Source organism: Poromitra crassiceps (assembly GCF_964638095.1).
Source record: "Poromitra crassiceps genome assembly, chromosome: 2".
In the NCBI taxonomy this organism is placed as follows: Eukaryota; Metazoa; Chordata; class Actinopteri; order Beryciformes; family Melamphaidae; genus Poromitra; species Poromitra crassiceps.
In genome coordinates, this window is record NC_139624.1 from 113,332,370 (window position 1) to 113,358,136 (window position 25,767).

The window sequence follows — 25,767 nt, forward strand, 5'->3', positions numbered from 1 at the left end:
ACAAGGTGGGTAAACTGCAAATTTTAGACACCTCTGTATTTAATTTTAGACACCTCTGTATTTACCACTACACCATTGTTTATGCTTTTTCTAACTGAATGTTGATATTGGCAGTGGTAGATTTTAATTCTTATATAATGCTGGGTATTTTAATGAATAATAAAAACACACCCAAAGATTTTGCTACTTTTTTTTGTTAAAGCTGCAGCTACAATGAACCTACTATAATAAGGTGACCAGATTTCTCAAATGAAAATCGAGGACATTTTCTGGTCCGCTAGGGGGACCCAGGGGGGGCTGTGCCCCTCCGGCTTTTAGAAAATTGTGTACATTTTACAGTAAAATGCATAAATCTGGTGCACTTTGAGAGCAAAATTAAGAGGCTAGATCTATGAAGAACTTTGTGATTTTGAAACAATTGAAAAAGAAGCAGTTTACAATGGTTACTAGTTATCTGGCACATTTTACCACAAATTAGACAGCCTAGGTAATTCATGGGAAATAGGCTACTGGTGTATTGTGTAGAGTGGCAGGAAGAGAGGGACAACTTCTCTCTTTGACCTCACCAACTGGTGGATAATTTATTTCCACAAAACAAAAACGTTACAGTAGTGATTTATTACCTCAGTAAACACTTTCCTTGAGTTTAGGGTGTCGCTCACCAGTTTCAAGTATTCAATGGCCACATGACCATATTAACTGCTAATTAGGGGTTCAAGCCCTGAAGGGGCTGAAACCCTATTGTTTTTCACCCGGTTTATTATTCTTGTTGTCGTTGTTCATCTGCCTCAACGCAAATTCCCGTGAGTTGGTAAATGGTAGAGACCTGAGATTTGGCCCAATGACAGATATTGTTGGCAGGTAGCTGCTCAAAAAAGATTTTTCGAATCGGCCTGAAGGTGGCGCTATAATCGATGGTTTTACGTTAAAGGCCTTAACTTCCACGTACACATGCCTGATTCTTATTACCATGGGGTGTGTACATATGCCTGATTCTTATTACCATGGGGTGTGTACATACTGTATGCCTGATTCTTATTACTGTGGGGTGTGACGTACACATGCCTGATTCTTATTACCATGGGGTGTGTACATATGCCTGATTCTTATTACCATGGGGTGTGTACATACTGTATGCCTGATTCTTATTACTGTGGGGTGTGACGTACACATGCCTGATTCTTATTACCATGGGGTGTGTACACATGCCTGATCCTTATTACCATGGGCTGTGTACACATGCCTGATTCTTATTACTGTGGGCTGTGTACACATGCCTGATTCTTATTACTGTGGGCTGTGTACACATGCCTGATTCTTATTACTGTGGGCTGTGTACACATGCCTGATTCTTATTACTGTGGGCTGTGTACATATGCCTGATTCTTATTACCATGGGGTGTGTACACATGCCTGATTCTTATTACCATGGGCTGTGTACACATGCCTGATCCTTATTACCATGGGCTGTGTACACATGCCTGATCCTTATTACCATGGGCTGTGTACACATGCCTGATTCTTATTACTGTGGGCTGTGTACACATGCCTGATTCTTATTACCATGGGGTGTGTACATATGCCTGATCCTTATTACCATGGGCTGTGTACACATGCTTGATTCTTATTACTGTGGGGTGTGTACACATGCCTGATCCTTATTACCATGGGCTGTGTACACATGCCTGATTCTTATTACCATGGGGTGTTTACACATGCCTGATTCTTATTACCATGGGGTGTGTACACATGCCTGATCCTTATTACCATGGGGTGTTTACACATGCCTGATCCTTATTACCATGGGCTGTGTACACATGCCTGATCCTTATTACCATGGGCTGTGTACACATGCCTGATTCTTATTACCATGGGGTGTTTACACATGCCTGATCCTTATTACCATGGGCTGTGTACACATGCCTGATTCTTATTACCATGGGGTGTTTACACATGCCTGATTCTTATTACCATGGGCTGTGTACATATGCCTGATTCTTATTACCATGGGGTGTTTACACATGCCTGATTCTTATTACCATGGGGTGTGTACATATGCCTGATTCTTATTACCATGGGGTGTTTACACATGCCTGATTCTTATTACCATGGGGTGTGTACATATGCCTGATTCTCATTACTGTGGGGTGTGTACACATGCCTGATTCTTATTACCATGGGGTGTGTACATATGCCTGATTCTTATTACCATGGGGTGTTTACACATGCCTGATTCTTATTACCATGGGGTGTGTACATATGCCTGATTCTCATTACCATGGGGTGTGTACATATGCCTGATTCTCATTACTGTGGGGTGTGTACACATGCCTGATTCTTATTACCATGGGGTGTGTACATATGCCTGATTCTTATTACCATGGGGTGTTTACACATGCCTGATTCTTATTACCATGGGGTGTGTACATATGCCTGATTCTTATTACCATGGGGTGTTTACACATGCCTGATTCTTATTACCATGGGGTGTTTACATATGCCTGATTCTTATTACCGTGGGGTGTGTACACATGCCTGCCTGATTGAATGTGAAGCTAGCATGGTGTAGACATGTTGCTTCCACCTGCATATTGAGGTCAGTCACATAGAGAGGTGGAGACCCACGCACGGGGGGAAACAACAATAACGATTCAATGCTTTCACCAAGGTCAGCCACACAACAATCTAATTGGCTAAAATGGCGGTATGTATGATATAATCACAGGAAAATAATACTGCTAATCCATGTATAACAGCTTTATTCTGCAGATGAAGATCAAGTATACCTGAGGCAGAAGGGGAAGACCCAGAAAATATGGTAAAAAATATGCAGACGGAAATTTGCACGCACGGACGCATTAAATATATGTTCACGCAAACGAATGGCTGCAGGCACTCAGGCAAACACATTTCCCTTGGGAGTAGTCCATTATTCTGCATGGCCTCTCATCTCTCCCTCCCCTCCCCTCTCCCACCCTCCCTGGCGTTGCTAGGGCCCTTGCCTCAACCACTCCCGTATCCAGGATACGCTGACATACTCTGCATCCTGATTGGCTGCCGGCTGTGTGAGGGTGGGTGCACACAAAAAAGGGAAGGAGAGAGAAAAGAGAGGGCGATCCTGGTAGTTAGATGGAGGGCTGAGACAACAGCAGAGCACCGAGCACCATTTTAGCTGGAGCATACTCAGGGAGGGGGAGAGCGGAGCGACAGAAAGGGGCTAATATAGAAGAACAAATGGCCGGTCGGCCGGTCTGAGTGGGAGAGAAACGGCCGTGTGCATACGCAGGCTGATGCCAACGAGAGAGAGGGGAGAACGGAGCAGAGAACAAGAGGAGAGAACAGAAGAGGGGGAGGGCCGAGCATGGAGAATAGAACGGGAGAGACGCAGCATCCTCTCCTCCGCCTCTCGTCCTGACAGCAGCCGACCGAGAGAGAGAAAGAGTGACGACGAACAAAAAGGCCAGAAGAAAGGCAAGTGAGAGAAGAAAGGGGGCCCGAGTCTGAACAGAGGAGAAAGGGGCGTAAAAGACGGAAAAGGAAATAGCTCCACACCAGACGCACGCTGACACGAACGCGCACCACCCAGCCTCCAAGGCGGGCCGGGGCCAAACGGGGCATCGGCAAAGTGGCTGCGGGAGAGGACCCGGTCGAGGAGGCGGCCGCCGGAGGAGCCGAGCGGAGGAGGCGGACGCTAGAGAACGGCGGCCGGGGGGAGCGGGCAGTCTGGTGTGGCGGCTCAGCGCTGAGGGAGCGGCGAGGGAGAGGGAGGGGCCGGGGCGGAGGCCGGGGGGGCTCAGAGGAGGAGGAGGAGGGGGGAGAGGAGGAGGTGTCTGGCCTGATGGCGCGGGGCTCGGGCGGGGGTTCCGGGGGGCGTCAGAGGGCAGGCCTCCTCAACACCCTGCTGCGCTGCAACCTCCACCCAGAGACCCAGAAGGTGGTGGTATTCCTCATAATGATGCTGCTCGTCATCATCAATGTGGTGCTCATGTTCCTGCTGGCCTTCCAGTAGAGCACGCAGCCGTCCACGCACCAGAGACTGTGTGGAAGTATGGACGCGGCAACTGCAATGTCACCCATTGGTTTCTTGTTTTGAAGCCTCGAGTTTGGCATTTTGACTGTCATTATCTTGTTTATTTTTTTGGAGCCAGAAGCAGCTATGGAGCTAGAGCTGCAGGACCGCCTGCTATCGGTCCGCGATCGACAAGCTACGTGATCATTGGACAGGCGACATGTCAATTGTGCCCCAACGCATAGTCTGCTTTATCATCTATTTTACTTTAAATGAGACCATAACTTACTAAATGAACATCATGCTGTATTGAAGAAAACTTGAAACTAGCGATCGATACCATAAACTCATTAGGGACGTGTTTACTGAGGTCATGAATGAGGTGAGAAGTAGGGTCATTTTCCCATTGACTTCTATACAATCGGTGGAGTCGCCACCTGCAGGCCATTAGAAAGAATGCCGTCTTTACGCACTTCGGCATTGGCTTCATTTTTCAGCTGCGGAGGTTGCCCCTTGACACACAAAAACACTGACCCCCACACCTCACAGACAGGCACATACGAACCGTAATTGGGGCAGCGGAGGGAGACGGGGAGCGGAGCAGAGGAGTGGTGCCCTGGCCGGGGTCAAGCCGCCCGGGGTGCTGCTGTGGATGGATCAGGAGCACACAGGTACAAATCAGTAGGACTCGGAATATCAATTAAGCCCATGGCACACCAATCAAACATTATCCAACAACTGCCAATGGCAATTGTTGGAGAATGTTTGATTGGTGTGCCATGGGCTAAACACGGACAAACAAGGATTGAACATGTGGAATCTGACCAAACATCTGTAAACATCTCCAAACAAGGCCAGACAGCCATAGCACACCAAACAAACATCTGTGTTTGTAGTTTGATTGGTGTGCCATGGGCTTTACTTATACCGTGTGTGCAGGGTTGTAGTCTTGTTCTGTCAAGTCCTTGATAGATTTTCAGGACTCATGGCTCGACTTGAACTTGAGCACTGATGACTTGGACTTGGACTCAAACATTCACTCATTCGGACTTGGAGGTTGGAGACGAAGACTCGGACTTGTTAATTGATAAAGACTGTTTTTTGTTGTTGCTGTTTTTTGTAATAGGCCCTAATAATTTGGTATAAGATATTGATAGCTATTTTTATATGGGGACATGATTCAATTTCGTGCAAGGGCAGGCAGGTGTGTGCCACTTATATGTGGATTCACGCTCATGTTCAGTAACTCCCGACTCAGACTCGGGTAATGGGGACTCGACTCGGACTCTTCTTTGGTGACTCAGACTCGAACATTGGGGCCTTGAGACTTGACTTAATTAGACTCAAGATATATTGACTTGACTACAACACTGGATGTTTCACTGAATGTGCGTCCTATGATTGTATAGTAGCCTAATTGGAGTCTGATAGAGTTCTCAGGTGACATCACACACCCTGTGGCAGCCATAATGGAGCTAGGTCCTCTGCTCTTGGTTAACAGTACCTGTGAAGTGATCCCCTCATCACTGATCTGATTGATTTAGTGTTTAGATAATGACAGCTTGTTAGCTAGCTAACCACAGTATCTGATCAGCTAGCCATCCCTGTTTTGTGGTAAACACATGTACTGTATTTAGTAGAGCATTGTAAGTAGTTAGCAGTCATGTTACCTAAAGACAAGACATTAACAAATGTACTCAGACTTGACCTACTGTACCCCCCCCCAAATACATTGCACATGTAGGCACAGGTAATGGTGAGGGTGGTGTTTTCTTCATTGAAGCACCGTCACCCTCCCACAACGCTTTATTCACATAGTGATTTATTGGATTGGAAACGATACCTTTACGGTACAATGGCTGGCAATATGTGATATAATGGCTAAGCATGGTTTTGAATGGATTTTGGGCTATAAAAAGGTTGTATATATTTGTACAGTACTGCTGAAGTAAAAATATTTTCAGTTAACTAAAAAACTTGTAATCTAAGAGCTCATTTATGCTCCATTTTCATCCGAAAATAAATTTGTCTTTCAGCATCACCGCCCACATACATGTACTTCCATGCATCTTTCACATTGTTATCATGTTAAAGGTCCAATCCGTAAGTTCGGAGGGGAAATAAATGTTCACAAAGTGTTAACTTAAAAAATTAGCCCAGCCACGTCTCTCTGCGTTCAGCCATTCGAAAGCGATGCCTGTGTGATTCTCCTCATCACGGGTAGAGATTTCCAGGAAAATTGGATGTGACATTCTGCGCGTTCTCGAGCCTGCCTCTTGCCTCCAAGCGCTTCAGCCATTATTAAACACCAATGAAGAAGAAAGGCTCGCCTCCCAGCGCTTCAGCCAGCCATTATTAAACACCAACGAAGAAGAAGGCTACGTTACGTATTTTTAGCTGCTGTGATGATATTGTGGTTTTGGCCCGGCTATATAATGTTAGCTTAGCTGCTTGCTAATGCGGCTTTGGATTTACCACCCAGAAGCTAATAACGTTACCGTCTTGTGGTCATGGAGCATTGTTTGACTGACTGCAGTAACATATCTGTTCCGTTTGGTCAGCTAACAGTTAGCTGCTGAGGCTGCCTATCATAACGTTAGCTTGCTTGCTAACTAATATAGATAATCGATTACCACACAGAAGTTCCACTAATAACGTTACCGTCTTGTGTGGATAATGTGGCAGTCGTAAATAACGTTACTACTGTTATGCTTCTGGAACATTGTTTGACTGTTCCGTTTGGTCGCGTCTAGCTCCCATCACCCCCAGTAAATAGCCTTCTCCCCGTACAGTCTCTGTACGGGGAGCAGGCTATTTCCTGGCTCTTGCTAATGACTTCCCCGCACCCACGCAAGCCAAAACACGACCAAACATTCCACAATGAAGTCCGCTAATCCGTTCAGAATCCTTCCCGGCCGTCTTGAGGCTGATCTGGCCAATAAATTGTCCAGGTTGCCGTTTTCAGGTGACTTTTATCAGATAACGTTACAAAGCAACCAACACCTCTGCTGTCATTCATTGTGTTTAGCCAGGCAGCTGCTGGGCGCGTGCGAATACAGTGCACGCGTGCCAGCTCACACACATGCTACCTGCAGTTCCCCTAATGGCCACCGGTGTCAGTAATAGTTAGAACTTACGGATTGGACCTTTAAGCATGAAATTGCAATTATACTTTCACAAAACCTTAATGCTTTTTACAGACCCAGTCATCTTATAACTTTCATCAGTGTGATATGATGTATACTATTGATTTATATCATAGGTTTGTGTCAGCCTAAAAAGGTGGTAGACTCTATTCTGCAAATGAAAAGTTACAGCCTTATTTTTCCACATTAAAATGATGGTTCTGATGTTTGCCATAGGGACACTTGATACTCACACTATCAGCAACATCATGATGCTAGATCTGTTTACACCATTATCTGGTTGTGTACTGTTGTGATATTTGGGATGGGGATATTGTGGCGTCATATATATACACAGTATATAAGTTTCAAGATTCACTTTAATAGACACCGTAAGTAATCAGAATACAAATGAGGAATTTGTCTTAGTGCAAGTATGCAGCGTAGCAGTCAATCAATAGCAGAAGGCAAAATCTATATAGAAAACAATCACAAAACAATCACAAAAATTGGGGAAGGGGGGGGCAGGATCATGTCAGTGGGGGGGACCTTGCCCTGTTAACTATCCGGCTGTGCTCGGGGGTGGGGTGATAAAGTCCTTATTCATGGGGGCTGTCGGGTCTTGTTGGAGAGGTGGATGGCAGTTGGGAAGAAGCTATCCTTGTGATGTGAGATCCTGGTTCTGCCAGACCTCAGTCTCCAAGTCTGCAAGGGGCAGAGCATCAAAGAGTTTGTGGCCTGGGTGGAAGGGGTCGGCCATGATTTTCTGAGACTGCTTCAGCGTCCTGGCGGTGTGCAGGTCCTCAAGGGATGGCAGGCTGCATCCGACCACCTTTTCAGCACAGGGGATGATGCGCAGCAGTCTGGAGATGTCCTTGAGGGCAGCAGCAGCAGCATACCAGACGGTGATGGAGGAGGTGAGGATGGAGGTGGTGGAGGTGTAGAAAAGTTGTGATATTTGGGAGGGGGATATTGTGGCGTCATCTTTGGTAAGGCTGGTGGAGTCTGGAGAGGAAGGCAGAGGAGTAGTAAGGTGTGGGTGTGTTGCTTAGCAACAGCCACATCGTCTGTTTCCCTCATCGCCATGACGAATCGATGGCAGCAAGCCCCAGATCACAGAGAGAAATATAAAATGATACAAGCTCCACACTTGGAGAAACAGACTGGGATGGCAGCATTTATTTTTGCCCCGCGAGAGACAACGTGGCAGACAAACAATGGTTTGCTAAGGTGGTCGAGCAGGATTTTGTGTCGGCTCTGCAAGAATGAGAGGCTGGGCAGCGTAATGGATGGTCTCTCTGCTAGCCTGAGGCGATGCTGACGCAGCCTAAAAACTGGGCATTTACCATTCCATGATTCCATGATCTTAGCAACCACCGAAAGCTTACAAATAGGACGATAGTTTTCAAGGTCAGTGCAGTCTCCCCCTTTAAAAAGGGGTAAAACATAGGCCTCCTTCCCAATTTTAGGGATGTATTTGTAGAGAGTGAAATGTTAAAAATGTGAGCCACGGGCTCAGCTATCAGCTCTGCTGAAAGTCTTAATAAATAAGGGTCAGGGCCTGATGGCTTTTTGGGGTCTATGGCTTTAAGAGCCTTGAGGACATCAGCTGTAGAAATGCACTCAAAAACAAAACCAGAATCTAAAGTGCCATCAGCAGTAGGAGGGAGGGCTTACGGCACTAGAGTTAAAACCAGGGTATGTACGGTCAAACAAATACCAAGCAGAAACAAAATGTTCATTGAAAAGGTCAACAATGCATTGCTTATCATTGCTTATGTTGACGCAGCCTGGCTGTGTACGAGGCCATGTTGACGCAGCCTGGCTGTGTATGAGGCAGTGTGAAATATGACCACTGCAGTGTCTTCATCAATAACATCTCCTGATCTGCCTCTAGCTTCCTTTCTCCCTTGTCCTCCGGCCCTGTGTCTTTCACATACATACAATACAGTGATACGTACAGTACAGTATGATTTCCTTCTACAGTATCTCTGTCCATTCTCAATCTACCCCCCCCCCCCCCCACACACCTTACTGTGTCTCCACATTGATTTCTGTCATGCTGCACTCAAACTCGGCCAGCAAAGCAATCAATGCCTTCTCACTGGTGCCTAGCTCTTTAGCATCACTGTGTCATGGCTCAATGATGCCCAGCTCTTTAGCATCACTGTGTCATGGCTCAATGATGCCCAGCTCTTTAGCTTCACTGTGTCATGGCTCAATGATGCCCAGCTCTTTAGCTTCACTGTGTCATGGCTCAATGATGCCCAGCTCATTAGCTTCACTGTGTCATGGCTCAATGATGCCCAGCTCTTTAGCTTCACTGTGTCATGGCTCAATGATGCCCAGCTCTTTAGCGTCACTGTGTCATGGCTCAATGATGCCCAGCTCTTTAGCTTCACTGTGTCATGGCTCAATGATGCCCAGCTCTTTAGCGTCACTGTGTCATGGCTCAATGATGCCCAGCTCTTTAGCTTCACTGTGTCATGGCTCAATGATGCCCAGCTCGTTAGCTTCACTGTGTCATGGCTCAATGATGCCCAGCTCTTTAGCTTCACTGTGTCATGGCTCAATGATGCCCAGCTCTTTAGCTTCACTGTGTCATGGCTCAATGATGCCCAGCTCTTTAGCATCACTGTGTCATGCTCAATGATGCCCAGCTCTTTAGCGTCACTGTGTCATGGCTCAATGATGCCCAGCTCGTTAGCTTCACTGTGTCATGGCTCAATGATGCCCAGCTCGTTAGCTTCACTGTGTCATGGCTCAATGATGCCCAGCTCTTTAGCTTCACTGTGTCATGGTTCAATGATGCCCAGCTCTTTAGCGTCACTGTGTCATGGCTCAATGATGCCCAGCTCTTTAGCTTCACTGTGTCATGGCTCAATGATGCCCAGCTCTTTAGCTTCACTGTGTCATGGCTCAATGATGCCCAGTTCTTTAGCTTCACTGTGTCATGGCTCAATGATGCCCAGCTCTTTAGCTTCACTGTGTCATGGCTCAATGATGCCCAGCTCTTTAGCTTCACTGTGTCATGGCTTACTGGTGCCCAGCTCGTTAGCATCACTGTGTCGTGGCTCAATGATGCCCAGCTTGTTAGCTTCACTGTGTCATGGCTCAATGATGCCCAGCTTGTTAGCTTCACTGTGTCATGGCTCAATGATGCCCAGCTCTTTAGCTTCACTGTGTCATGGCTCACTGGTGCCCAGCTTGTTAGCTTCACTGTGTCGTGGCTCAATGATGCCCAGCTCTTTAGCGTCATTGTGTCATGGCTCAATGATGCCCAGCTCATTAGCTTCACTGTCTCATGGCTCAATGAGGCCCAGCTCTTTAGCTTCACTGTGTCATGGCTCAATGATGCCCAGCTCTTTAGCTTCACTGTGTCATGGCTCAATGATGCCCAGCTCGTTAGCTTCACTGTGTCATGGCTCACTGGTGCCCAGCTCGTTAGCATCACTGTGTCGTGGCTCAATGATGCCCAGCTTGTTAGCTTCACTGTGTCATGGCTCAATGATGCCCAGCTCTTTAGCTTCACTGTGTCATGGCTCAATGATGCCCAGCTCTTTAGCTTCACTGTGTCATGGCTCACTGGTGCCCAGCGTGTTAGCTTCACTGTGTCGTGGCTCAATGATGCCCAGCTCTTTAGCGTCATTGTGTCATGGCTCAATGATGCCCAGCTCGTTAGCTTCACTGTCTCATGGCTCAATGATGCCCAGCTCGTTAGCGTCACTGTGTCATGGCTCAATGATGTGGTCGTCATCTTCAGTGAAACGTTGTGGTGCTACAAAGTTGCCCGCTGTGTGCTGCATTGTGGGCCTGCCTTGTAAACCCTGTGACAGCATCAAGATGGATTGCACTGCACACACCTGCACAGCAGTGTTAATTTCATCGACGAAAACTATGACGAAAAATGTTCGTCGACTACCTATTTTCACTGATAAAAACTATGAAGGATACAAATGACTAAAATGTGACTAAAACTAATAAGCATTTTAGTCTAAAGACTAAAACTAAATCTAAAATAGCTGCCAAAATTAACACTGATGGGATAGTCTAGGCTAGAGCTATCAAACTGATAAGGAATCTGGGGCCAGTTGCACCAACTGGTCTTAACTATGCCTGGTCGTAACTCCTACGTCGGTCTTAGTTAAGACCAGTCTTTAGAGTGGACTTATGCCTGTTGCACCAACAGGGCTTACGTCTGGTCTTAACTACGCCGGTCGTAGCGATGCGCGTCCATGTGAAAGCATGGGAATGCCGACTGGAATGCAGCACGCGACCTGTTTAGAAGAGTGTGCTGACGTCAAATGATGCTCCGCTGATGGGTAATCAGCTGTAATAGTGTGGCTAATGTTAGCGGCTAACTGTTACTTGTCGTTACTTTACATGGCAGTAAAACGCCACTGAATGACCAAATTGATTTAACTTTTAACCATTTCGATTTCCACTTTCCATACGGACCCCCAGCATTGGTTAGTTGTTTATAACGTGACTATATTTATAACGTTTATAACGTACTGCGGTTTCCAGTTTATAACTCGGGTCTGAATACAGCCAGAGTGCTGAGGGGTTGTAGCTATTGCGCAAAACACAGGTGAAAACCGTCTATACTGCACCCATGACTGCACCTTACGCCTGCTCTGGACTAGGCGTAATATTTACGCCCGGTCTTAGCCGGCGTAGCTGTTAGGTCGTAAAGTTACGACCGACTTAGCTTAAGACCAGTCGTAAGACCAGTTGGTGCAACCGGCCCCTGGATATTACACAAGTAAAAGTCAAGTGTTAAGAGTTTAATGTTGCTTTACGAATTTCAACACTGGATACAACCTGTTAACCTTGATTCCAATTTCCAATGGCTGTATTGGCCTAATTTAATTAGTTTAAAGACAGAAACCATTTAGACTAGAAGCAATGACTAAAAGTTGACTAAAATGTTATGATTTTTCGTCGACTAAAACTGGACTAAAATGTTTTGCGTTACTTGTCGTCGACTAAAACTAGACTAAAACTATCAAGGATAGAAATTACTAAAATATTTTGACTAAAGAATATGACTCAATCTAAAATAGCTGCCAAAATTAACACTGCTGCACAGCCTATGTTGTTTAATATCATCCATTTTGTGTTTCAAGGTCACCTGTTCTGATTCAGTGACACTGTGTATTGCAGTGAAGTGAAGTGTTTTACATTTTACCCTTAAAGCCTTGAGTGGCAGTGGGTTTGAAGTTTTGAAGGTTTGAGAATGTTCTTTCCACAGAAATCATGTAACACGACTTAGTAAACTGCTTGCCTCCTTGTACTTACATATCTTCTTAGTGACTGGCAGGGGAGGAGATGATGAAATTAACTTTGGCTAATAGTGTGAATCTACAGCATCCTAGTTACTGGGGATGGGATACTGCCACACTTTGATTTAGACCAGGGGTGCCCAAATTATTTCCCATGAAGGGCCAAAACTCAATCTGGGTGGAGGGCCGAGGGCCAAAAATAAACGTTGTGGAATCAGGGCCGTAACCAGGGTCCCGAAATAGGGGATGTCCAGCAAGGGAGGCGGATTCGGTGGCGCCCGCAAGGGTGCCGCCGAAAAAAATTTGAGGGTTTTTTTCCCCCTTTTTTAGCCATATTTAGAGTAATATATCATTTTAAATCAACATTAGGATTATACTGTTGTGATGTCATTATTCAGTATATTCTCTTTCATGTCACCACCTGCTCAGCTCTCCTGTCAACATAATTGTAACTAACAAACACAAACTGTTTTAGCCAAATTCATATCAAAATGACACCTACAAACACAGGTACACAACCCAAGCCGTACACAACACACAAAGTCATCATCGATAATAAAAAAAACATACAGAGGGACATTTATTTATTCCTGATAGGAACGATTGAAAAATAAAATAAAATATATTATGTTGTCAAGTTACCGCGGACGCGGCGTCAGATGACTTCCTGCCTGACCTGCCTTTCGTTTCAAAATAAAAGCGATCCCGTGTTTTTCATGCTTTTCCATGCAGATTGTTTTATAAAAAAAAAAAAAAAAAAAAAAAAAAAAAAATTCCTCTGAAATATTAGGGGAGGTCCGGACCTCCCCTTCTCATAGCTAGTTACGGCCATGTGTGGAATTACATTAAAATGTATTGTGTTTTATAGAAAATTTACATTCTAAATCTAAAATAACATTTCAATATAATAATCTACTTTTTATCTGTTTGGTAATTGTAATAATTTGCAATTGGTTATATATATTTAAAAAAACATCTGCATTTGTGGGGAGCTTAAACATTTAATCAGTAAACACCCAGTTAAAAACTGTTGTATTTTCCACCTTTGTAATCAAGAGAGAAATCTGACTTACCGTAATTCACAACTTGAAAAATCCTCAAGGTACTTTGAAAATCAGTTTTGTAGTGGCGACGTATATTGTACTCTTTCAAAACAGCCACTCTCTGTCTGCAAATGAGACAAACCGCTGTTGAATTTACTTCGGTAAAAAAATACTCGTCTTGCCACTCCGTCCTAAACTTTCTTTTGTCAGTGTGCCACTGCCGTGATGATGATCTGTTCATCTTGCTGAGCTGGTGTAAAGCCAGTGACTGGGGAGGGATCAAATATCAGAGCTCACCCCCCAACCAGGTGATTCAGCCAACCAATCAGGAGCAATCAATCCTCAGATAGCAATGCCTCACACCCGTGTGATAGAGTCGGGGAGAGAGAATACCAGCTGCACAAAATTAACGTTAATCGTAGATAGAAGAGTCCCGACATCTCCATTCAGGCGCGGACTGCATAATCGGGCACGTCGGGCAACTGCCTCTGGTTACTAGTGTCAGGGTCTCCAATTCCGGATAGCGTATGGTCAAATAATCACAATCATATAATAGGCTACCAATATACTTCATCCTGTACTGTTTTCTCTGAAGTTGCTCATAAACTAACAATCCTCCATTTGTCTTTTTTTAAGTTTAATATAGCTTTTACTTTTTTAAACGTCTTTATATCAAAAAGGTTCAGAGGGTTTAACAAAAAATACAAAAACACAACAAATCACAATACAAAGGCACAAAAAGATGCTTACATGATCGAGGGTCAAGGCTAACAAAAATGCATCACATCAATACATCATGAATACAATTAAAGGCAAAATAAAATGTCCAGTACATGCCAGGGGAATGTCTGCTGCCTGTCAAGAGTTATCCTCCTCCTGAGCTCAATCAGGACCTGTTTTGTGACTGTGTCACTGTCGGTTTGTTGGATGCTCATGGCGGATATGGTTTTCCAACATTTGTGACAGACTATACTAATGATGAGTTGGACATCTCTTCTTGCTTAGAGGGCATCACCTCCTCCAGCAAACTGTACATGATGGAAGTATAATTAAGCAATATAGCATGAGAGCTAGTGTGTTGTGGCAAATATATCCCGCTGATCAGCTGTTATCCCACGAGGCCGCAGGCCGAGTGGGATAACTGCTGAGCAGCGGGATATATGCCACAACACACGCTGCTCGAGTGCTATATTGCTTTTATAAAACGGTTTCCAAGTATGATAATATAATAATAATAGTACTATAAGTCCGACTGCCATGGCATTCTGGTAGAGTCAGTTGAAACACTACTGTAAGGCGGGACCGCAAGAACGTGCGGGTGATTTGATTGGATCATTCTGGAGACTGAAGTTGACATTGGCCAATCCTGGCGCTTGCTGAGAAGCTGAGAGCTTTCTGGAAAGCCCGACACGCAGCTCGAGCGCAGCGCTGCATTCTCAGCGCTTGCTGAGAAGCTGAGAGCTTTCTGGAAAGCCCGACACCAACTAACGTTACGGGGTTAAATGCGGGGTTAAATTCGGGGTTAACAGCCTTTTTTTTGCAAAGAAGACATTAGCCCGCGTCTATTCTTGTACAAAACATAATTTTCTGCGAAGTATCAGTAAAGTTATAAGCGAAGATCAATTCACAAGGATCTGACAGCTGTCTCCGCCATTTGTTTTTTCTACACTGTCATTTGAGGTAACCAAAGCCTTTTAGTAAGAGAGTTGCCATGGCAACTCAATAACCCATGGCCATGGGTTATTGGAGTGGGTTACTGGATTTATACAATGGCTGTGAACCAATCAGATTGCTTGATTTGAGAGAGCCGTTTTATAATTCATGTTATACCATGGTCTGGGTGAATACTCGATTCTGATTCGCTGCAGGGTGTCCATTATTAGTTGATAATCTACACCAAGTAGTTCCAGGCAAATGGTCTGCATCGTTCATATCAATGCGCCATGGTCTCGACAAAGCCGTTTGAGCTCTATCCACCGTTGAGGGTTATTTTTGGCACTTTTATAAGTTTAGAAAAAAATGAAGTCTGTCAAAGTAACTATTTATATTACCCCTGTGTGCTCAGTTTATCAAAAATAACGGCTATTTAGAAATCTGTTGTTTATGTTAGTCAGCTGACAGAAACCGGCTGTCAACTGTCAAACTCTGTTTACAACTTTTACAGCAAGCCAGCCAGGCGCACGCTGTCAAGTTCAAGTTCAAGTAGTTTATTTGTATAATACAATGTATAAATACAATGAAATTCTTTATGCTCTGAGCACCCTCAGCCTTAAACACACAAGGACATGGTCACAAAGACCGACAGAAAAAGGGTGTAGACCTACATAACTATGTAGGCTACACGTGACGTGATACAAACATGTCTGTACACAGTACGTGTAAACATAACACAATCCACAATACAGTACAATACAATATTGGTGCACAACAAACAGGCCCGTATCTAGCCTGCCACACTAGGGTGGGCTGGTAGGGGGCAACTTTGGCGGTAGGTTACCAGAGGTTGTGGGGTTCGGGGATGGGGATTAAATTGCATTATATTCAGTGGCGCTGGAAGTACTTTTAGGTAGGAATGGACTCTCGGTGCTGCCTGCAAGGGCAGCGGCGAAGAAAATTTGACGTTTTTTGGACTTTCATCCAAGAATATTTAATTTTAAATTAACATTAGGATTATACTGTTGTGATGTCATTATTCAGTATCTTCTCCTTTTCTCACTCACTTTCATGTAACCACCTGCTCTCCCTTTAGTCGTTTTACACTACAACAGACAGCAACACAGGCATAAACACTGAACCAAATTGTTCCAGTAGGAGTCACCATTCTGTTTTTGGTCACCAAACTGTAAGTAGGAACTTTCACTCAGGTGACAGGCCAGTGTTTACATTATTATTGTCAAAACTATTAGCAAACATGTACAAACTAACTATTTACAAAACTATTGCTATATTTCCAAGACGTTTAGTCTTATTCAAATTCAAACTGAAAAGTGACAAAGAAAACTACTTTGAAAGCAGATTGACTTACCCTAAAAATAAATAAAAATACTTCATCCAGTTTAAAATAATCAACTCCATAACATTTCTTTTCATTGGATGATCTTATTTCTCAAATCAAATTAAAGACTAGTGCAGTGAGACTTAACCATAGCTAAAAACTATTTGCCATTTAGCCTTCAAACCTATATTTACAAGACTTTTAGTCTTATTGAAATTAAAACTTTGAAAGCAGATTGACTTTGTTACCCTAACAAATAAATAACAATCCTTCATCCATAGTTTAAAATAATCAACTCCATAATATTCTTTGCATTGGATGAGCTTATTTCTCAAATCAAATTAAAGCTATAACTACAACTGTTAGGTGCCCTAAACTAACTAACCCAGTGGTCTCCAACCTTCTGGAATTCAAAAAGGGAGATACAATTTTTTTTTTTTTTTTTTTTTTGGGTGGGCAAGATTAATTTTTGGGTGGGCATAGCCCACCCCTGCCCCCCCCTAGAATCGGCCCTGACAACAAAGTGATAGTGCGTTGCAGTGTGTGTGTCAACTGTTCAGCAGCCTGACTGCCTGAGGGAAAAAACTGTTACTGAGACGGGTGGTGTGTGATTTGATGCTCCGATAGCGTTTTTTGGAAGGGAGGAGTGAGAACAGGGTATGAGCGGGGTGGCTGGTGTCTTTGATAATGTTCTTGGCTGTCTTTATCAGCGATACAAATCAAATCAAATAGGAGAAAGACGAGATCAACACAAACAAAACAACGAAATGGGCAATTTAAAACAGCAACACACTGAGACACTTCCTTGTACAAAACATACCTGGACTCCAACATAGAAAGCTTCAGATGTTTTTCAGTCTCCTCCAAGCGCGGCATGCGCCACTTATGTCTTAAGACTTATGCTTAAGACCTGCAGACGTTAACGTAATTCCCTGGAATGCGAGTTTAACGAGCCAGTTACATGGCGTTGCATTCTTAGACATTGTCGTTTGCTTTATTTTGTATGTTACATACAATTGGCCAAATTATTAGTTAGTTTATGGGCTAGAAATTCTGCCAGGTGCAGGCACTAAGCGGCCATTTTCTCCAATGATAATCTTGAGCAGCCGAGGGGACTATTTTGTTCTCAACTCATATCCAAGGTTATGAAAACTAGATTTTGATTGCAAAATGCATGAAAATATAAATTAATAGTCTTGTTTTGTTTCTTTGACAAGTGACCATGGTATAAGTGGGTTAATGCACTTCGAGGTGTCCATTATCAGAAATTAATGTACTTCGCGGAAGCAACCGTCCTCGGCTTTGCCTCAGACGGTTCACGCCTCCGTGTCGTACATTAATTTCTGATAATGGACACCTCGTCGTGCATTAACCTTTACTTAAAAACCAGAACCAGGCTTTTACCTTAACTTGTAATTGATTTTCTTTCAGTCCCTGCAAATGAATGATAGCACACCTATTCTTGAGATTCCAATTTTTCATCCAATTCAGGTAGGAGATTACTGGAGCACATTGATCATCTTTTAAAGTCTTTATTTGCTGCATAGATCAATAAACAAGTTTGGACTTAATATTAAACTTTTATTAACCCTTCCTGTACCTTTAATTCAATTAAATAAAAAATTGTATTGTTGTCCACAATGTGGAAATTTGTCTTTGGCTTCACAGGTTTGCTTGCCTACATGAAAGTCACAATACATGTAACAAAAACCAGAATGCACAATGCACAACACAACAAACGACAGAATACACAATAGGCTACACAACACAACAAATGACAGTACAGACAGTCTGTGTACAGTACAGACAGACTGTGTACAGTACAGACAGCAATAACGGACATGGTTTCAATGTGAAATGATGTTTATGAGTTATTGCATTTTGTATGAAACATTTCAAGATGAAGACCGGAAGATTACAATCTTATAGATACAGTATGTGTAGGAAGTGCAGGCTATGTAGTCAAAGCTCTTATTTTCCCATTTATCAGCCAATACCCATCCTCTACACAGGGGCGTTTCTAGGGAGTGGCCAGGAGTTGCTCTGGCCATCCCTGAAATCTGATTGGCCACCCCAGGTGCCACCCCAAAGTCCTGAGGGTTTACTGTATGCCTTACTATATTACTGTATTTCAGAGGCTGTAGCGGGCTCATTTTTAAAGTTAAGATACTGAAAATGAAGATACTGGCATCATTAAACTAGAAGACCTAAGGCATCCATTGCTACCATTTCATACTAACTGTTTGGGAAATAACGCTCCAAAGTTAGGTACAATTTTGGCGAGGGAAAACCTGTCTACATCCATCCTAAATTCCGGACTCAGTGCCACCCTTGCTTGAGTATGTGCCCCACCTGAGCCACCCCAGTCAAAATGGCCTGGACACGCCACTGGCTCTACATGAAGTAGTTGTCAAAGTGGGATATAAGGCGTCCCGCTTCTTGTTCATCACTAAGTTCGTTACTCAGTTTTTATATGCTTAAATCAATGTATATATACAGTATATGTATTAAATTTGATACCAAGCTTCTGAAATATGTATGAATTTATGTCACTTAGCTTTCATTTGGAAACTCTGTATAAAAATGCCGGTAAACACCGGCACAGTGACCGAGTGTCCGGAATTGGATACAACTTCATTAGCTCATTCCTTTTGCTCAGATGTACTTCTCTCCATGCAGCATGCATCATTAAAGTGATCATCTCTAAGATTTCAGTTTTGCTCTTGGGTGACACCTATGGCGATGAGTGGTAATTGTAGGTAAGATCCAAACAGTGTTGCAAATGTGACATTAGTCAGTTTGTTTGGCGATAGTAACCACCCGTAATGCTAGCAGAGAGCGGAAAAAAGCTTGTTATCCTACTTCACACAAGAGTTGTCTGGAACCTACAGTAGCCTACAGAGAGTCTATTGTATCAGATAGATAGTGACTTAACAGACATAAACATATTTGACATTATCACTTTTGAACACTAAATCAAAAGACTTGTCAAAACGTGTCTTTATGGTGTTTGTTCCCTAGCTGATCAGCGATGGCAGCGTGGTGTTCGCCGAGGCCCTCTGGGACCACGTCACCATGGATGACCAGGAGCTGGGCTTCAAGGCAGGCGACGTCATCGAGGTCGTGGACGCCTCCAACAAGGAGTGGTGGTGGGGCCGCATCATGGACAGCGAGGGCTGGTTTCCCGCCAGCTTTGTACGGGTGAGGAGGCTCTATCCAGGGTCTTGCAATACAGTGTGTGTGTGTGTGTGTGTGTGTGTGTGTGTGGGGAGGTGGGGTGTTCCAAGTGAAATGTTCTAATCAGAATGCAAGTATGCAAGTTACATACGAGGAATTTGTCTTAGTGTCTGTATGCAGTGTAGCAGTCAGATCAATATACAGAGATAAGAAGTAGGAAAGCTAGATAAAGACAATAACAATGTTGCAAGTGCAATCAGATTGAGTAAATAAACTCCTCAAAACAAGGTCGGAAATGTTATTTTGGTTGATTATTTCTCCCCTTTAATAATACCAATTGGTATTGTATTTTATATAATTGGAAAGCCTGATTAGTCACCTTTACAACGAAGTACATTTTTTTTTTTTTTATACAGGGGGAGTCTCACTGAGAGCAATGCTCTCTTTTTCAGGAGTGCCCTGTTCACATTCACACACACATTCATACCTGGAAGCTGACCAGTACAACCACAGTCTGATCTGCTGGCCACTGATCAGCTCCACTGGAGCAGTTGGGGTTAAGGGCCTTGCTCAAGGGCACCTCAGTGGTGGTAATGAGGGAGGGGCAAATGCTGCCTTTTCATTTTCCCCACCCAGATTTATCCTGCTGGTCCCGGGGATTGAACCGACGACCTTCTGGTCACAAGCTTGCTTCTCTAACCATTGGGCCACCACTGCCCCGATCACTTGTAAGGATCATGCATTTGTGGAATGAGCAACAAGCTAACCATGTGGGTAGCGCCCCAGGTGTGTGACTGGCACCTGATTGGCATCTAATTTGCGGTGCCAAGGTGCCAAGCTGTTGTGACTGCGTATGGATCTTCCACACACTACTGAGGTCCCTGACATTGTCAAATGAATAAAGTGTAAAAATTGCCAATATGTGCTGTTTTTTCCTTATTACTGCATCCAATCCACCAAGCAACTCAAAACAAGAGAATACCAACAGAAGAATATTGCAGGGGATTTTGGCAAAAGAAATTGGGGCGCTACCCACACGGTTAGCTGTGTTGCTCATTCCACGAATGCATGATCCTTACAAGTTGTACTTCGTTGTAAAGGTGACTAATCAGGCTTTCCAACGATATAAAATACAATACCAATTGATATTATTAAAGGGGAGAAATAATCGACCGAAATAACGTTACCGAACTTTTTTTGAGGAGTTTATATATAGTATACAATATGTACATGAGTGGAGGAGTGTTCTGTGGATAATAAATATGAATTTACATTGAATTTACATCTGATTTACAGACTGAGTTAAATAGGCGTTAAATAGGCAGTGAATTTACATGAATTTACAGTTGGAGTTAAATATGAGTTTACATTGAATGTACATTAAATTTACAGTCTAAGTTAAATAGGCATTAAATAAGCAGTTAATTTACATGAATTTACAGTCCCAGTTAAACAGGCATTAAATTAGATATGAGTTAGTTTTATGGGGGGTGGGGGGGGGGTTCAGCTGAGTTCAGGAGGAGGTAGTGGGTTTGCGGGGGGGGCAGGGTGTTGTTGGCGAGGTCCTTGGTGGAAAGGGTTTCCGGGCCAGGTCTCTCCTGATTCTAAATAAGCAAGCAGCTACAACCCTTCAGACGTTCGACAGTGGACTTGGAACGTCCTTGGACTTTAATTAGGACAATTCTGAATAGAACACATGCGATTTAATCAATTGTTTTGACTGCAGATCACTATGTCTTATTTGTTAAATATGAAGAATGTACTTGCCCTCCGGCAAGTTCCCCCCTGCTTCAAAACAGCAACAATCATCCCCATTCCCAAACAGCAGAAAGTGACCAGCCTCAACGACTGGCGCCCAATAGCCCTAACGCCCATAGGCAGCAAATGCTTCGAAAAGCTGGTTATATCACAGATCCGCCCCACACTCCCCCCGGACCACGACCCGCTACAATTCGCATACCGCCCCAACAGGAGCACAGCGGATGCAGTAGCACACGTGCTCCACACCGCCCTCTCGCACCTGGAGGGGAAGGACACCTATGTGAGAATGCTGTTCGTGGACTACAGCTCAGCATTCAACACCATAGTACCCTCCAGGCTGGTAAGCAAACTCAAGGATCTGGGACTAAGCACAGCGATGTGTGACTGGATCCTGGACTTTCTAACAGACCGCCGCCAGGTGGTGAAAGTGGGCAACCTCACCTCCTCCCCACTGACCATCAGCATAGGAGCGCCACAGGGGTGCGTCTCCAGCCCCTTCTGGTATGACCTCTACACCCACGACTGCGTGGCGACTCAAACTTTGAACACCATCGTGAAGTTTGCAGACGACACAGCGGTCGTGGGGCGGATCTCCAGGAGCGACGAGACAGCCTATAGAAAGGAGGTGGAGGCCCTGGAACAATGGTGCCAGGACAACCACCTCTCTCTGAACGTCTCCAAGACAAAGGAGGTCATTGTAGACTACAGAAGGGGGGGGGCGCACACCCCCCAATCACCACCAACGGCACAGTGGTGGAAAGGGTGGACAGCTTCAAGTACCTGGGAGTCAATATCCACCAGGACCTGACATGGGCCAACCACACCGCCACTGTTGTCAAAAAGGCCCAACAGCGACTACACGGACTCAGGCGCCTGAAGAAATTCGGGCTAAGGCCAAAAATCCTCAGGGACTTCTACAGAGGCACCATTGAAAGCCTGCTGACTGGCTGCTTCACCACCTGGTACGGGAACTGCACCACCATGGACCGCAGGGCGCTAAGAAGGGTGAGGCGCGCGGCCCAGCACGTAACAGGATGTGAGCTGCCAGAACTGCAAGATCTGTACAACCAGCGGTGCCTCAGGAGGTCCCTGAAGATCATCAAAGACACAAACCACCCCCACAACAGTCTGTTCTCCCTGCTACCCTCAGGGAGGAGATACAGGGTCCCAAGAGCACGCACAAATCGCTTGAGGGACAGTTTCTTCTCACAGGCCACGAGACTCCTTAACATATACAAATAGTGTAGTAGCCGTACTGTACCGCACTGTAGATGCTACCATTATGTATGACTAATGTTCAATAGTATGTTTAATTAGGTATACGCTATTTGCACCTAACAGAATGTTATTATGTTTAATTATGTTTAAAGTATGTTCATGCCATTTGCACTATGGGCAGTGAATACGCCACTGTCTGTGTCTTACTGCTTTATTGCTTGTTGCCTCTTGTTTTTTAATATATATCTTTTATTTTTTGCACTATGTTGTAACAGAGCCTACAGCACAAGAATTTCACACGTGATACTTGTACTACGGAGTGACAATAAAAATCTTGAATCTTGAATCTTGAATCTTGAATCTAACCTAACCTGACCCTGCCAGATGGTCGTGCGATAGTGATCTCATGGTTTCGCACAAATCCAACTGCATCTCAAGTTTAGATGTGGTTTGCTCTGCAGTCTCTGCCCCCCCCTCCCCATTTTTTCCCCTTTCCTTTTTGTGTCTGTTTTTCCTCTGCATTATGTTGTGCTTTATTGTATTGTAGTGCTGTTTGTATGGTTTGTGTATGGTATAATTATAAAAAAGAAAAGAAAAAAGTAATGAAGTATTTGCACTTTGTTACTTCCCATCTCTGATTAACGGTGACCTCTGTCTTCCTGGCACCTCAGTTGCGCGTGAACCAGGACGAGCCCATGGATGAGTATCTAGCCCAGCTGGAGGAGGCGCAGGTGGGAGAGGAGGAGCGGGCGGGCCGGGGTTTGTTCCTGGGACCCGGCTTGCCCTGCAAGGAGCAGATGAGGACCAATGTCATCAATGAGATCATGAGCACAGAGAGAGACTACATCAAGCACTTGAAGGACATCTGCGAGGTCAAACATCCTCTCCTCACTCAACAGCTAAAACACATCAAATATATTGTCTTGTTTACATGGCTCCATTAACCCAGCTCCCATTCAGAGAAGTCAGTTTGTGTTCAGGAGGTTGTGTTCAGGAGGTTAGTAGTGAGACAGCTTAGCTAAAAATTCTATAACAAATCTCATATCCAAAAATAATTGAATATGAGAGCATGATAAATGGGCGGGGGCATTGTGGCCACAGCCTATGGAAAATTGTAACTGCAGTAAAGTTGTGTAGACTAGTCTGATATGGATGCTCTTGGTGTCAAATCATACATTTCTTATGATGAGGAATTCAAATATGGAACTTTAGAATTGCTCAGAAGCTTCCTTCTATCTCACAATTCCAGAGGTTAGGTTTGGGCAGTTATGGCAACCACTTATTTTGAGTCTTGAATTGTGAGATAGAATGAAGCTTCTGAGCAATTCTAAAGTTCAAAATTGTAATTCCTTTTTTTGTTGACCTGCCCCACTATAACGGTCATGTTTCATTTTACCCTAGGGTTACATCAAACAGTGTCGTAAGAGGACGGACATGTTCACGGAAGAGCAACTTCGCACCATCTTCGGCAACATCGAGGAGATTTACCGTTTCCAGAGGAAGTTCCTTAAAGGCTTGGAGAAGAAGTTCAACAAGGAGCAGCCACACCTCAGCGAGATTGGCTGCTGCTTCCTCGAGCACGTAAGCAGATTAGAAGAACTTCAATACTTGAAGGTGTGAAAACCCTATAAACGTAAGCATTAGGCATTCAAGATGATGCTGTCAGAAGGGATGCCGTGTGAGTCTCATGAAAACTGGTTTCCAACATTCCCCACAAAATTGCTTTTGCCATTGAATAGTCTGTTTCCTCTGTGGCTTGAGGACAGTTGACATAGTCTCTTCATACCCTCTTTACTACAAAGTCTTACTATACATGTAAAACACACAAGCTAATGTTGATACTATATATAGCATTCTGCGAACATCTCATCATTACTATACTGAATTGCGAGCACATTTTACTATTGGTTAGCTAAAAGAGTGGTGCAGATGAATGAGTCCTTAAACCCGGAAGTTAGCGTCGCCTGGTTCCCTTGTCTAGAAGTCAATGGGATTTTGGTTAGATGCCTGAAATAAGGTCTGTGGTTAACAAAAGTTTATGACCAGAGACCTTTGTGTTCAGCAAGATAATCTTCACAAGTGAACCAAAAAATTATGAAACTTTAAGCGTTTTCTGGCAATCGCAATTAACACAGACCTTATTTAATCATCTAACCAAAATCCACATACAAAAATCCCATTGACTTCCAGACGAGAGAACCCAGCGTGATGCTAACTTTCAGGTTGGCCTAGAAAAATGTCATCCCTGCGGTACTCTATTGGAGTCAGCCTCTAACCTTATCGGTACTACACTGAGCGGCACATGACCACTAGTCTTTATCTTAACCCAAACCATTCCTTAGCTTAACCATTTTTTATCTTCTCTCATCCCACAGCAAACAGATTTCCAGATCTACTCAGAGTATTGCAACAACCACCCCAATGCCTGTGTCCAGCTCTCCAAACTCATGAAGGTCAACAAGTATGTGTTCTTCTTCGAGGCCTGCCGGCTCCTCCAGAAGATGATTGACATCTCCTTGGATGGCTTCCTGCTCACACCTGTTCAGAAGATCTGCAAGTACCCGCTGCAACTGGCTGAGCTGCTCAAATACACCAATCCGCAGCACAGGTGACTTGGAGGTTGTTTATGCATTTGTGCAGGGAAGGCTTTAAAGGTGTGAAGGTTGAGGTCCGGGATGTTGCACTTATGCATTCATAGCAATTACTAGGGCCTTTTGTTCTCTCTCGATTTGCCAGTTTTTGCTCATACTGATTCAGATATCCATGATCCATAATTTATGATATCACAGCATAAATACTTAAATCTCTCTACTGATTCAGATATCCACGATCCATGATTTATTATATCACAGCATCAATACGTACATCTCTCTACTGATTCCAGGAATCTCTGTCCTGTCTGTTTATCACATAATTATGTCGACAACTGTTCGTCCGTTCGACTTCATAGTTGGCAGATGTGTTGCCAAGTGTGGGATTTGGTGTAATTTGGATAAGTGACACGTTCTATGACACGTGCCATGATGGTACGGCATGGTAGGATTGCCTTCTTTACCAGGGAGGGTCTGGTGAGACGAAGGAGGAGCGCGGCCGGGAAAACCACAGGGCCTGAGCCTCCATGCACCGAAGGGTCTTTCAATACTGCGGTGTAGCA

General features: G+C 44.2%; 1 protein-coding gene across 1 annotated transcript in view; it reads left to right on the top strand.

The window, feature by feature from the left end:
• Positions 1-25,767, top strand: part of arhgef4 (Rho guanine nucleotide exchange factor (GEF) 4) — a gene marked incomplete at its 5' end in the record, with an annotated part of 115,865 nt that overhangs the window by 59,307 nt on the left and 30,791 nt on the right. The window contains 4 exons of the mRNA XM_083632095.1: positions 19,479-19,658; positions 23,285-23,485; positions 24,015-24,194; positions 24,989-25,221. Of these exons, the coding sequence (XP_083488221.1) occupies positions 19,479-19,658; positions 23,285-23,485; positions 24,015-24,194; positions 24,989-25,221 (794 nt within the window). The remainder of the gene's footprint in view (positions 1-19,478; positions 19,659-23,284; positions 23,486-24,014; positions 24,195-24,988; positions 25,222-25,767) is intronic.